Source organism: Athene cunicularia, assembly GCF_003259725.1.
Source record: "Athene cunicularia isolate RWA chromosome 12 unlocalized genomic scaffold, athCun1 chr12_part1, whole genome shotgun sequence".
Taxonomy (NCBI): Eukaryota; Metazoa; Chordata; class Aves; order Strigiformes; family Strigidae; genus Athene; species Athene cunicularia.
In genome coordinates, this window is record NW_020799116.1 from 7,629,980 (window position 1) to 7,645,040 (window position 15,061).

General features: G+C 40.9%; 1 protein-coding gene across 2 annotated transcripts in view; it reads left to right on the forward strand.

Annotated features, from left to right (window-relative positions):
• FAM19A1 (family with sequence similarity 19 member A1, C-C motif chemokine like) overlaps positions 1–15,061 on the forward strand; it is a 230,280-nt gene that overhangs the window by 179,734 nt on the left and 35,485 nt on the right. Inside the window, exon 3 of one of the 2 annotated variants that reach the window (XM_026857806.1) lies at positions 4,241–4,381. In XM_026857806.1, coding sequence (XP_026713607.1) covers positions 4,241–4,381 — 141 coding nt within the window. The remainder of the gene's footprint in view (positions 1–4,240; positions 4,382–15,061) is intronic. The other variant, XM_026857807.1, reaches the window with a different exon arrangement.

Sequence of the window (15,061 nt, forward strand, 5' to 3'; positions counted from 1 at the left end):
CAAATCAGTACTACTGTTTGCCTTTTTTTATGTTTGTTTACTGATAAGTTCCGGCTTGGCTAGAATACAGAGGTGAGTTATAATTTTGAAGTACAAAATATTCTTTTATTATTACCTCTCAGCTAGAGATATAAAAAACAGAGATGACTGGAAGATGGCTTTCTGGCTTCTGCTAGGCATGCAGTCAGACCCTATAGGTGATTAGATATTTTAAATCACAGCCACCCACAGTAGGCTCATACTTAAGATAAAATATTTCACTCTGCGGTGTGTAAACTCAAGGTGGCTTTATAACAGAGACAAAAATTAGCATGATTTCAGGAGTTTAGTGTCCTCCAAATAGAATTAAACCATTTGCAGGGGTAACAAATAGTTGTCCTTGGTTTATAGTAAGAATGATCTATAATTTTTACAGTTTGATATTGTGAGTCTATGCGGAACAGACTTCAGGAAGGCTAGGAAATAGGAGCAGTGCTGTAATGCCACAGATAGTTGTCATCTTCAACAGCCCGGAATCCTTCCCAGCAGCCAGTTCTGTCCCTCCTGCTTTGGTAGGCATCACATTTCTTTCATGCAAATTGGAGGGCAACCTGTGAACTGAGTGATCAGAAAGGATCAGCTGTTCATCCTATCAAGAACTGCTCATGTTTGGTGTGAAGTGGATATAAGCCATGTTAGGACATTTTCATTCATCTCTGAAGATTCTTGAAGAAAGAGCAAAGCTATTCCTGATGTGCAAATTCCTATTCCATTTCTAATCTTTTTCTGATTTTCTTGGGGCAGGAGGGCATTTAAAAAAATGTAAGCTATTTTTCTTGCTAGGTGGATAAAGCAGCCACTTCCTGAAACGTAACTGTCAACAAAACATTCAGAAGACACTTACTTAGAGGATTTTAGGGCTCTTTCCTCTCCTTTTAAGATCAATGGCAAATCCCCTCTTGACTTGAGTGAGTTGGATGAGGCAGTTATTGTGGAAACAAAGCCAGAAGCTACCTTAGCTCAATAGACCATAAACTTCCAAAAAAAAAGACATTTCTGTTCTTTGTGACAAGGATTTAAACTTTTGCTGCACTCACAGCCTATCAGGTCAATAATTCACATTTTTTCAGGACTCCCAGCACTGTAATATCTCACCAGGTCTTCCGATAATCTAGAAGAACCACTGAGAAAAAAATCACTGGTTCAGGAGCAGAAGTCCTCAGCTATGGGTACAGCATTTCTTTGCATTCTTCCTCTCTTGCCTCCCCATCCCCCCCCCAAAAAAAAAAAAAAAAAAAAAAGTTAGTTGAAAATAAAAATCACAAAATTAAAAAGTACTTCACATATACATCTGAACATGTTAAATTTTTTTCAGTGGAGATTGAAGACTGATGCCTCTTCCTCTCCCTGCTCTAACTTGTTTCCTCATTTGTACAGCTGAGATAGAGATTTAAGTTATATTCCCCCCACCCCCATTATATTTGTGATATATATATTTCTGTGAATAATGTAATCAAAAGTGTGCTTTTTCAATGAGGTTTTTTCCGAGTCTCACTGCTTCCATTTATATTTGTCTGGGTACCTCTATCCCCATTTTGTACATGGATTGAAAAAGTCTGACATGTATGTGCATGGTTGGTAAAATACATACCGGCAAAACACATCGCATGCAATGCTAGCCAGTCATCAGTCATAGGCTAAACATGTTTTAATGGAAAAATCTGATACACCAGAGCAAATTTTCCAGGAAAACCAGGTGTGTAACATGCAGTTCTTTCTCCGTGTGAGATGGATCTTTTCTTCTCTGTCAGCACGGGGAAGGGGTTTTTTGTTATTGTTGTTGTTATTATTATTATTATTTGCATTACAGTTATACTCCATGCAGATGAAAGTTCCTATTAATGTACTTAACTGTCTGGTGGTTAAAAAAAGTGGTTTTTCATTGCTTTTATAGTTTCATTTTGCAACTCCTAAACAACTATACACTCTGAGTTTAATTCTTTATTGCTGCAGCAACTTGAGCTTCCACATAACAATTAAAGGTGTTATAAAGCTCATCCACCACAACCCATTATTTTGAATTGATAACCAAATAAGCAAGACTAGCTCATGTAGTTATTAGTACTCATACAGCAAATTAATAGAGAAAATGAAGCATTTAGCTTATTCACAGATATTTACCACACAGCTTATGTAGTCTAAAATTAGAAATGCTTATTACTGCATAGATTATCTTTATTGTTGAGGTTGCAATCAATAAAATCACAAATCTTTCTTCTCTTAGGGCATGACCAAAAGATGAATTAAACCAATAAGAATCTTTTCATTGCTTTTAATATGATTTGGATGGGGGAACAAGGAGTTTATCTGAAGAATTAATTCATATAAAAATACAAGCATTTGGGGCTAAGTTGATTGTCACAATTCCTCTTACTCCTAAGAGACACTTAAAAGACCATTTGTCAAATGATGGCTTTTTGAATTGTTGGGATCTCTCTTCTGTGGCACCTACTGGCTTTCAAAAAGCTTGTGTCAGCAGGCCAAATGCACCTAATAACTAATACATGAAGCAGCATTTCTCTCCGGGTGCGTTAAATATTTGCTGTAGAGTTAAGTGTTGTCTCATGCTTGCACACTCATCAGTGCTTAACCCCATGACCACACAACCTAAGCTCATTTACTCTAATGGACATTCAGAGGCTTTCATCCACTGCCTCACCCTTGAAGGTCAGCGGTTTGAAAATTTAATATTATAAAACATTTCCACACTTTGTGGAATCCCTGTTCGTTGGTCATTGTTGTACTGCTCTACTGTGGGTACACCTTAATGACACATCACCACATGACCTTAACAATTTATAGTCAAGGGAGATTCCTCCCTGCCCACATACCTCAGCACTTCACTACAGAAATGTCGCATTTGTAGAAACACCAGGAACCAGGACTCGCTCCTGAGCAGGGAGATGCCACTGGGCTCCCAGACTTCTTCCCAAAACCCACGTTCACAGCCAGATGAGGATCAACATCTCCACACTGCTTATTCTCCTACCTGGCTGCAGGGTTACTGTAGTGTTCAAAAGCTCTCAAAGTTGTTTCAGAAAGAGTGAAAGCCAAAGAGAGTAATAATACTTTTTATGCTATAGTAAAAACAATGTACAGTTAGCATTTCATAGTGGCATAAAGTATTAAAGCTGTTTGAGTAAACCTGGCAAACTTTCTTATACATCCTGCTCTTTAGCAGGCTATGCACGATGTTTTGTGCTAAGTTTAAACAAATCCTGCCAAATTTATGCCGCAATTTCATAAAATAGCCAAGTATCTGTGGGGAACAGACTGGCACTATTAAATACTTGGTGATTATGAGCTAAATACAGTCTGAACTGAGAAATCAAGAAATTACTTGGGTAGTGCATTAGCCCACTGTGGTGTCTCATCTCCTTGCACTGCACTACTAAGGCAATGGGAATAAAACACTTGACACTTCATTTCTCTGCATAGCATATGCCACAAACACCAAGTATTCATAAACCTTAAGCCACCATCTATCTGTCTATCACTCCTTTGTGTTCTCCACCTAATCAAACTATTGCGAATGTCCATAAAGAAGAATTAAGGAGAACACAAATCAAGCATGGTGATTTTGCACACAATGGGAATATTTTTTGCCTTAAAATTGCCAGTTTAGTGAGTGGGGTAGCAAAGGGAAGTGCTGTTGGACCATCCTGTAATTTGCAGAGGCTGATCGTCATCTGCTAAGGGCTGAGTACTGGCATAGAATCAAATATTTGGTGAAAAAGCTTATTTCTTATTTCTAGATTAACTCCCTTAGCCCCGTCCTTGTATGAGAGAATATTTGGGAGAAGAGGCCTCCAATATCACAAGCATAAAATCAGACAACAGTTGTTACACATCTGCTGTAGTATGTTACCTACAATTCTTAAGGTCCAGACCTTGACAGAGTCATTTTTAGGCCAAAAATTCTGCTGATGTCAGAGAAGCTTCTAAGACAGGCAAGGTATATCTACTCTAGAGGAATATTTATCTCCATTTCCTATGAAAACTGAAGTATAGCAGCACCTGGCTGAGACAGGAGCACCCATAATGGGAGGAATAACATTGTAATCCCACCTTTATAGAAGCTGTGCAGAGACACAGAGGAGCACGCCTGGGTGCTTTGATTAGCCACTGCTGCTCTTCCTAATCAGAGTGTCAATATTCTCTTTTTCTTTTTTTCTTTTTTTCTTTTTTCTTTTTTTGCCAGAAGGAGGAACGTGTGAAGTTATAGCAGCACACAGATGCTGTAATAAGAATCGAATTGAGGAAAGATCACAAACAGTAAAATGCTCCTGTCTACCTGGGAAAGTGGCTGGAACTACAAGAAACAGACCTTCCTGTGTTGATGGCAAGTAGCTCCTCCTGTATATATGTCTCTGTTTGTGTACCATCCAGTAAATACCTTTAAGTCTATAGATTATGCATAGGAACTTTGTTGTGTTTTCTGTTTAACAAAACAGGAAAATCTATAAGCATACATTTACACCACCTTGCCTCCTGCTACTTTAGTGCACGGTTCTGTGCACATGGGTCATGTTAAGACTGACTCAGAAAATGAGAGTACAGAATTCAGTACAGGCACTTAGACAAGTATAAAAGATTCTGTGGCAGGATAAAGCCCTTAATAAATAACTGGACAAAATTATCCCCTGCATCACTTCACAAGGTCCCCCCTGGTGCCACGTTAGTTTTGATTCATAAATATTTCAAAGGATAACAACCATTCATTTTGATTTAATTAGCCATTTGAAAAGTCAGTGTCAAAAAAGGTAAATAAATGAATCCTGTAGTCTCATCTTGTAACCAACATTACAGAAAGCTAGGAATAAAAAGCTCTGTCTTTTGAAATCACTGGTTCTGTTTCTTGTCATGGGGATTTTTTTGCTGAGGGAAAAACACCGTGTTATTTGTCTCTGGGTTTCATATCAGGGTGTATTCCTCTCTGGGGCTCCCCTGCCACCACTGCAAGGTGAAACCATGCAGCAGCTGGGGAGAGCGTCGTGGCTTGGAAGTGGAAAATATAAATCTCATAAGAAGATGGGGAGTAAGTGCTACTAATCCCATTACTTACCTTTCCCAAACAAGCCGCTCGGTGTTGCAGAAATCCCTCTGTGCAGCAGCTTTGTGAAACAGAGTAACTCAGAAAAAAATCTTGCTATTATTTATGGTAAACATCTGGTGCTATTGTTTATACCACCCCACCACCCAAAGGTGCTTCGAAGAGCCCGGGGGCATTTTGACTAGAGTCAAGGTGGGATCTGCCTTGGGCTCTCCTCATCCTTCCCATGGCTGGATGTCCAGGGCTGGCAGCATAGCTGCAGGTTTTGGAAGCACCCAATGTTTCCTCTTTGGGTCTGTCATTTGGCATTCAGCTTCTCCCCAAGTGAATGAGAGGGGGGAGCTGTATGAGCAAACACTGGGAAAAATGGTTTCTTCTGGGTACCTTTCCTCAATCACATGCTGCAGAGGCACTAACAAGGAAGCAGAGGCTGGTCCAGTTGTAGCACAAAGTTAGACAGGTGTATTGGTGAGTGTTGTGGACTGGAGGATTGTGTAGACAAAGGTCTGAGGCTCGTACATTCAACATCAAAAAGATAAGAGATTGTGGGGTGCCTTGGAGGGATGAAAACCTCATATCTTCTCAGCAAGTGTTTGTGGTGTGTATGTATCCAATTGATATATTAAAGGTAAAAAGAAAATGTTTTATTATTTCAAAACACTTGCAAATTTTTACATTATGAGGGAGTATTTCATAGCTTGTTACACTGGAACACGACTCAGCTTTGAACTTGCGACTAAAAACACGCTATGAATGCACCTGTGAATGATGGTGCTTTAATTCACATCTTGTCATTCTGTTATTGTTTAATTACCTTGATAAAAATCTTTTTGTGTTAAGCACACTCATAAAACCATAGGTGAAACATACAGCTGGTCTTAACCAAAGATCAGCTGTACAAGCCTTGAAGAATTTCATGTTCTTCAGCAGGTCACGAAAAACAGAGGCACCAGATAGAGCAGAGAAACACCATTAATTCAGATCTCATAGTTCTGTTCAGAGAAGAGGAGCTCAAAGAATGCTCTGTTAAGAAAAAAAAAGTCGGGTGCAGGTGTGGACTGGAACGTAATTGCTCTGTCAGGATTACAATACAAAGAAATGTTATTGTCTGGAATGTTGAAAGGAGTAAGGATAAAACAATGGCTAATATAAAAGCACAAAGCTAGTCCCATTGAAGTCACTGGTAAGACTCACAGTGACTTCAAAGCCATGAACCATGAACTACAAAGGAATGTCTTCCCCTTTCAAGTTTAGTTGTTGTAGTCAGCCCATAGCTTCTTTTGTAGATGGCTGGTGAAAGGTTCAAAAGCCCAATATGCTGCTCGTAAAAATTAATAGAAGGGGCGTTTTCTTTGGCCTTTGTTTTATCCCAGACTTTGCTTTGTGACTTTTGACATACTGACCTGTTTTAAGTCAGAACTTTGACCTATTTAGTGGTTCTGTTCTTGCTAAGTCAAACTCCCAAAACTTCCCATGGGAGTCCCATTGACGTCAGTAATTTAATTCACACAGAGATTGGGGATTTACTGTTTCTGTTGTACATGAGAAGATTTCAGAAGGTCATCTGCAACTTTTGATCTTCTTTACCTACACTATTGAACGGACTAAGACCATTCCATCTCGCACTGGGTTTTACACGGTATATGATTTAAAGCCATGATCTGTCACTAAGAAAGCTTGCTTGGGTCCATTAATTAAAAACCCATGGGTGTTCAGGTACAGCAGTATACTCACACCTGAACATCTTTGAGAGATGACAAGGACTGGGAGATCCCGTGTTATCAATTTGACTCCCATCTGCGGTTGATTATCGCCTCAAGCCATCTCCACCTGATGGCTATTTTGTAGTTGTATAAAACAAGCTGAACTTGTTTGTCCTGTTAATACCATTGCACCAAACTGTGACTTAATGGGATCAGAATCAAGCTTTTGGTGTTTCTCATTCCAATTTCATCAGAAAACACCTCATCAAGGCTGATGCTTTGACAGTTTGAGTTCATGTGACAGAGGAGAGATTGCATTGCCTTCCACTCCTACCAGCCATTGCTCTGGGACACAACTGGGCTGCATGGGAGGGACTGTGTGGAGAGCTGGCTTTATCTTTGTTTAAGAGAGAATACAATTATATATGGGAGCCAGCTTAACCTTTTTAATAAGTATCAGAGGTGATAAATGGTCCTTCTCTTCTTGTGAGATCTTACGATGGGTAGCACAGCATCACAGTACATAAGACTCAGGCATGTAGTCCTCCTCCTGAATGAGCTGAAATTTAGGCTGAGTATGTGTTATTTGTACTATAAAGGGCGGGAAGTTTGCATGTATTCCTCAGCATCACTTCCTGCCAAGTCCACCAAACTTTATCTTTGGGGCCTCATCTTAAAAATGTATAGTGAGGCCAGACTGTGGCAACCTCAGAAGTTTTAAAATTATCTCTTGCCACTCATGCAGTAGACACTATCTTAAAACCTCCCTCAATCACCAATGAATTATGCAGTAGCAACAGTGAGAGCAAAACAAAAGCCAAATCTTGTCATGAAACAGAGATTCCAGTTTCTTTGCCTCTTCTGTTGCACATTTACTTTAATGATTCCCTTCACTACTTCAAGGTCTTTATTTTTTTGAAGGATGGTTTTGAGTGCTCCCTCCAATTTATCTTGCGTGCTACTTGGCAGTAGCACATACCACGAGCATCAGTCTGTTCAGCTCTCTCTCGTGGCTGTTATTATTTTCTCCATTTGCCCAAATACCTCTCCAGAGCAAGTCCCAAATGGATTTACTTCATTTGTGTTACAGCAGTTTGAGAGGGTCCCTTTTTCTGGGGAAAGCAGTGTCGAGCATGTCAAGGGAGCCCCCAGTCCTCTGTCTCCAGAGCACAGGGGACCTGTGCAGCTTGGAGTGTCACTACTCTACTCCGCAGCCACGCTGTTAGACACGGTGTGTGTTGGATATCTGAAGGTACCAGAGCAACTCTTGATGTACTGCCCTGTCCACACAGTTCAGAGACGCCTAGGGCCAGAAAGTTTTCATCTCACACTAACATGCAGACCCCTCTAGCTTCGTGCTTTGATGGACCCGCTCTCTCTCTCATTTTCCTCTTACTACAGGCACTTTTTTTGTGATGTGCAGGCTATTTTTGCAGAGGTTTCTTAGCCATGCTTCTGAATTCACACCTTCCCTCTCCATTATGCTTACAAACAGCCTGACTTCCTTGTTTCAAAAGCCCATGACTTTTCCTCTGCATGCAATAGGCTCTGTGGGCCTATGAGGGCGCCCAGGTGTCAGCACAAAGAGCTGGGATTTCTCCCCTCGCGAGCTGCCACATGGCTAGTACAGTTTCTCCTGTGGCTTGAGGTTTTATTCCTTTGTTAACCAATTTCTTCTTTTGGACCTATGGTTGTCTAACAGAGATGTTCCCAGTAATGTCCTCTGCTTGTTTATAGCAATGCCTCTGGAACATGACGATTGTCCTTTCAGGTATCGAGCCACCACCCTCTTGAAATGTTCATCTCTGAATAAAGATCAGTTGGTAGCTCCATAATTTTAGTTGATTTTTCTTAAGTTAATTTTCTGTTACTCTACATAAAACTAAAAGAACCCACTAAACCAAAAAATTTTTAAAAACCCTCATGTATTTCTTATTTTTCACCATTCCTAGTACAACTTTTACATTAAACGGGACCAAGGGTTCTTCTATTGTTTGTGCATAACATGGATGTATTCTTAATCTTGTTCATTACTTCATCAGAGCTTCCTTTTCCTGCCCCATCTTCCTTCTCAGTATGGAATAAACTGAGCATAGTAAAACTCTGACAAAAAAAAACGTGGCTTTTAAATACCTTTAAAATTACTGTTCGAACTTTTTTCTAGCTGTACTCACCATATTCTCAAAGTATTTAAATACTATTGAGGAATTTGCATTTACACTGCCCCCTGAAAAGCCATTTTACTTTTGCTTTTTTACAACCCAAGACACTTTCTTCAAATAACTGGCTGTGGACTGCTCCAGGTTTGGTCGTTCTGCTTATCTTGGCATCAGACGGGGTTTCATATCTTCAAAATAACTTTGTTGTGACAGTATCAAATGTAACAGTTATACCAACACTGTCATATTTGGGTCAGGAATGTAATGTCCACCTCTCATTCTTTAGTGACCTAGTCTTCATGCAAAATTGATATCACCTTTCTGAATAGACTAAGATTTTCTTCTGTAACGTGAGTGAAGTTGTCTGCGTGAGCCGGAGAGCAACAATGAGCAAGTGACAGGAGTGAATTGATTAATACGCTTATGTCTTTTTTTTCTGGTTCTTTGTGACTTGTCTTCACACGATGTGCAGTTTTCTTTGGTTGCTTCCATTAGCAAAACAGCCTTGTGACCACTTTTGTTTTTATTTTGTTTTGGCTTCTTGTTTTGGATCTTTTTAAGCAGTTAATTTTAGTACTCAGTATAAACAACATGAATGTTTGACTGGACATGGAAGTCTCCACCTTTTCTAAACTCTAGTTGAAATCATGTAAAAATTCTTCGACTTGGAAGTTTCCCATTCCCTGGAAGGATACACTTCTGCTTTCCACTGCACTTTGCAGTGGCTGCTTATGTTCCTTTCAGGGTATCAGTAAAGAGGACTTATCACAAATAGACAGTGTGCAGGAGGTGGGAACAGAGGCCAAGTGGGCCCATGGGGTTACTGAGTAAATGTTAGCCAAAAAGCTAATGATAATATCCTCTCAGTTCTAATACGTCATATGATTGCTATAAAAATGTAATACGAATGCAAGATATTTATAATTTTAATACTTCACTTTTATACTGTGAATGAAGTGCTTTGTATCATCGTTTACAGTGGTATTGAACCATTCTGTAGGTGGTTATGTCCATGTGTTCTTCGAGACCTTTGAATAATATATAATTTGTTAATCTATACTGAAGTTTACTGTGTTACAGTCAATGACAATTTCAGACACACATTTTTTTAACACTTGAATTTTTCTCTTCCCTTTTCTTCAATCTTCTTCCAGTCTTTTTTTAAGCTCTTTCAGAGGCAACTTCAGTATTTCTTGTACAATTATTTGTGAAATTTGTTGGACCATAGAGCATGGAATAACAGAAAAGCACCTACACTGGCTTTTGAAATCTGTCCAAAGGGACTTTCAGGCAGGTTGTGCATGTTACCAGTGCTTTTAGGAAATTAGGTGGTTTTAACACTGGTCAAAAGCAAGGAGCAAAAAGGAAGGTGCTACTAAAATGCTCTGCAGTATCTTTCCCTCTAAATTATTCTGTAAGAAAGGTCTCTGCAGAGATCTGAGATGATCTTATTCCATGTTGTCTGCAACACAGGATTTGAAGCATTAGCTCTCAGTCAGCAGGACTAGTGTTTTAACTCTGCATGGTCTGCTGTGGTCCTATTTTATACCAGTCATGCCTCAGGGGAAAGGGAAATCACTCACTGATACAGAACAATAAAATGAAATTAATACAGTTTCCCTTTCTCCCAGAGATCTTGCTTTGGATCGCAACGTTTCAGATCATTCCTTAATATATTAAATATTAGCATGCGTGTACATACTTCAGATTTCTGTTATTTTGAGGATTATCCATCACTAGCCAGCATGTGGCCCTGTGAGTTTACATCAGACTTTGTCAGGACAGCGTTAACAAACTAAACGCAAGTCTTAATGACCATTGCGATCACTGTGACCTTTCATGCCTCCCTGGGCCAGCGCCTCACAACTCTTCATTCATGCTCTTGAATGGTTGGTACTGCACATCCTTATTTTCCCATGTGCACTAGTGAGAGCAGAGAGAAGACAGCGTTCATCAGCACATGTTCCCTTTGCTGGCATTTGCCCTCCTTTCCCTCCTTAGCCAGGACCTGGCAATGAAAAGGTCATACATGGTACGTCTCTCCTCGGGCAGACAGTAAGTGCAGCGGTGCTGTTGACATGAGATAATTTGTTTTGTTTTTTAAATTATGGCTAAGATGTAGAGTGAGCATTCATAATTTGAGAGCACTGCGTTCCTGGACTACAGAAGTGTCTCATGTCCCCTCGTGGGTCCCTGAGCTGGTGCTCAGCCCATGCATCCTCCATAGCACCCGAGCCACCCCAGCTCTCACCAGGTAAAACACGGGCATGGGAAATACAGAAACTTCCCAGCTTTCCCTGGACTGAGTGCAGGATTTGAGCCCTGTACAGTCAAATGAAAGATTCCTATTGACTTTGGGTCAGGTCCTTAGTAAATGCTTTGTTAGATATAATCCTGTATCTATCAGCACTTACATCAAGTGGAAACGGTTTGCAGTCACAAAGCCAATAGTTTTCTATTTATCTAATGTGTACTTTAGGTGGTATCACCAGAAAGCCTTTTTTTTTTTTTTTTCCCCCCCCACTCTGCAAAAACACTTTCAATCAATTCTTATTTCTTGAAGAAAGGGGGGAAAAAATGCTTTTTGAGATCCAAGGAGTCAGCTTCTCATCCCTCTAGCTGTGCTTCGGCCTAGATAAGAAGAGATCTCAGGGTCCCATATTATTAATGCACTGTCTATATGAATAACGAGCAGGCTTGGTGAATTATTCCACACTCCTGGGAAAATCTATAGCCCTGTCCTTCTGCAGCACCACTGGAACTGAGCAGGAGACTTGGTTTTTGGTTTTGGGGTTTTTTTTTTTGATTTGGTGAATTCAGATGACTTCATCTGCAATGAGGAAAAAAATGTATCTGTTCCCCACTGACACCCATTTAGTAAGCTCAGAAAGAATTCACAGCATATCACGTGCATTATTTAAAAAGGAGAGTGAGAGAAGCCTAACTGTGTACTGGAATATTTTAAGACTTTGTTTTTGTCCAGGAACATGTCTTCTTGAAACGCCCTTGCAGCCACCCTGAAATTTCAGCCAGATCCTGAGAGGTGCTGACTTCAGGGGGAGCAAAAGCAAAACTGGCAGTGACAACACAGAGTAATTAGTTAATTTACTGAGGCACAGCAGCTCTCATTACCAGTTTGCCTTCTAATGTGCAGAGCAGAGGGGGAGGTATGTGCCTGACCCTGCTGATGGTGGATGAGCTTTTGTGTCAGAGCACGGTATCATCTCCTGAACCCAGACCACTGTTGAGCAACGTGGGGAGAGCAGAGAGGCCATACTCTTCCCTGAGCAAGTATATGAACAAACATATATGTGTGTTTGCTATACATACATATATATATGTATATCTGTGCACATGCTGTAGAGTCATCCTGCCCTGGGTGGTATATCAAAGCACCCAGTGCTGTTCAGATACGTAGGCATGTTTCCAGTGATTAAGGTACACAGGTGGAAAAGATTTAAGGGTCAAATTTGCAGCCAACCTGAGCCACAATCTGCAGCAAGGGCTGCCGAGTCAGACACTTCCCCTTCTCTCAGCGAGGGCTGCGTTGTTTGTGCCGCATGCAAACATCTGCCAGGCATTAGGGAGAAGTAGACGGATGATCATGTCTTTCTGGTGTGAAGATGGTGCAGCTAATGAGATCGTCTGACTGTGGGTTTATGTGAGTACATCTTCATCTCAGCTATAATTTATCTCCCTACCTATGTCTTATATTTCTTTCTTTTCCAATTGACATTGCGGTTTCCTGTGTAGCAAAGCAACCACTCTTTTTAATATCAGGCCCATAGAACAGCTGACTAATCCACCCCTGATGAAGTGCAGAGCTCACTTAAATCCCAATTTCCGCAGGAAAAACATTTTCTTTTTCTTCTTAAGAGGGGAAAAAAGCCATAAGTCATGGCACTATCTCCATCTGCGTGAGGGGTGGTCATTTTTCCAGGCTCCAGCTGACAGGTTTCAGTGCCGACACAGAGGGAGCAGAGCCCTCACAGCCAACCAAGGTGCACAAGCAGCAGCTTTATGGCAAAATTAGAGAACATCACGGCCATGTAGCAGCGTGAAGACACCCAGGAACATATAATTACTTCACCTTCATACAGAGGAAGGTAACCTTTCTCTAAAATACTTGCAATAAGCCTGCTAGAGGCTAAATAGAAAAACAGTAGGAGTTTTTTTCCTTTTATGGGTAGCCTTAAGTGTTAATCACAGCACTGGAAAGAGCCTGGTAAGGGGTTTTGGAGGCATGGAGTGCAGGCACAGAGGGCAGCCCGCCCCTCTGGTGTGCCAGGCACTGCGTGGAAAAAGAAGCACAAGGTGGGTGGGAAAAAAGAGCCTAGAGAAAATTCCCTTACGGGGGTGAAGCCACGCGCAGGACCGTGCAGATGAGCTCTATGGGTTCAGGTAGCACAAGGACTGGCCATGCTGCCTGGCAAGCACAGAGAACAACCAAGAGAAGGGGTTTTCACAGCTTTTGCATACACAGATCTATGTCTGTGAGCTCAGAGTAGCCCAAAAGAAGAGCAGCAGCCCCCTGCACCCTATCTGAAAATCTACAAATGGCAGATATAGGGGCAAAACCAATCTTTAGTGATGTTAAGCAATGCTTCTCTCACAGTGCTGAGGGAGAGATTTCCAAATGTCAGGAACTAGATGGAAAAAGCCTGTCCAAGGAGAGATCACAAGGGTGGAGTGAGCAGCGGTGTGTCAGAGCCAAAACGCTTTTCTTGGGGGGTAACCCAGAAGTGGCTCAGAAGAGTAAGATCTGATATGTAGGAGGAACTTGTGGGTAAGACGCTTGATGTATTTGTATCCATCACAGCTGCCACAAGGTGCGGAGTCTGCTCTGTATCTGTCCTGCGTAGCTGCAGCAAGGCAGCAAGGGAAGGTGCTTTGCTACCATTCACTACATCTGTGTAGAGTGATGCTGCCAGCTGGTACAGGATGTGTGGTGTCTCAGGAGTAAAGGGTTTAAATCTTTACACCATGACTTTAAACAAACAGTGGGTTTATCTGTGCTTTATACAACAAAGCACACGTGCGTGCTCCAAGTACAACATTGAAAATGCATTCAGAAAGTGGTTTGACACCCAGAGACAGATTTTCAGCTGGTGTAAACTGGCTCTTGAAATCCAGAGAGACCTGCTAGTTTGTGCCAAATGAGGACACGGTTTGCTGAGTTTATGAAAATTAACAGAATGGTGACTGGCTCTTAATCCTTGCTCACAGTCTTCAGGCAATATATGGGACCGGCGTTCCGCTAATCTGTGCCCAAGAGGAGTTTAGAGAAATGCTCCAGTCAGGTTAGCTTCGGTGCTGTATCCCCTTACACAAATCTTTACAGTAATTCCAGTAATTCAGATTATTATCTTTGCCAGGAAAGATCATATTACTAAATGGCTTCTTCATAAATTCACATCATACATCTTTTCTGCATTGGACACTGTTTTCAGTGCACCAGGGCTGTGAAATGCTGCTTGTCTAAAGCTGTCTCTAACACAGTATAGAAAACACACGATCAGAGTACTGCAGAACATAAAGCCTTTTTCTCTTTTCTTTCAAAGACATCTATCTATAAACGTGGAGCTAGTTCACAAGGCTTAAGTGTGGTTTGTAGGATTAGGGTTTGAACGCAGAAGTGGTGGATGATGAAGTAAAAATGGAAAATGCTGTTACATAATGTGCTCTTTTTAAATTAAGAGATGATAACCTGAAGTTATTACACAATGAAATTTTAAAGAGACAATGACTAAATCTTTGTATGAAGAATACACATCATTAATCCTTTTACTGATGCAGCGTGTTCAAGTAAGAGACACTAATGCAGCACTGGGATTGCCCATTGTGTTGAATTACATGAAAAAATCTGGCAACTGCAACTAGAGGCAGACAAATCAACAAGTGTTTAATTGATTTCAGAGAATTGATTATCCATAAAATTGATCACAGACACATTTCCAGTTCCTCCTCTAAGAATACAACTAGGTAGCTGTAGGACCCAGCCTCCACTTTGAGAGTCCGTAGTCTGTTTTGGGTGATTTTCATGCATTAACATTGCAGAATTGCCTTACATTTAGGAACCAAGTAAATACATCGCAAGCGAAGGATTT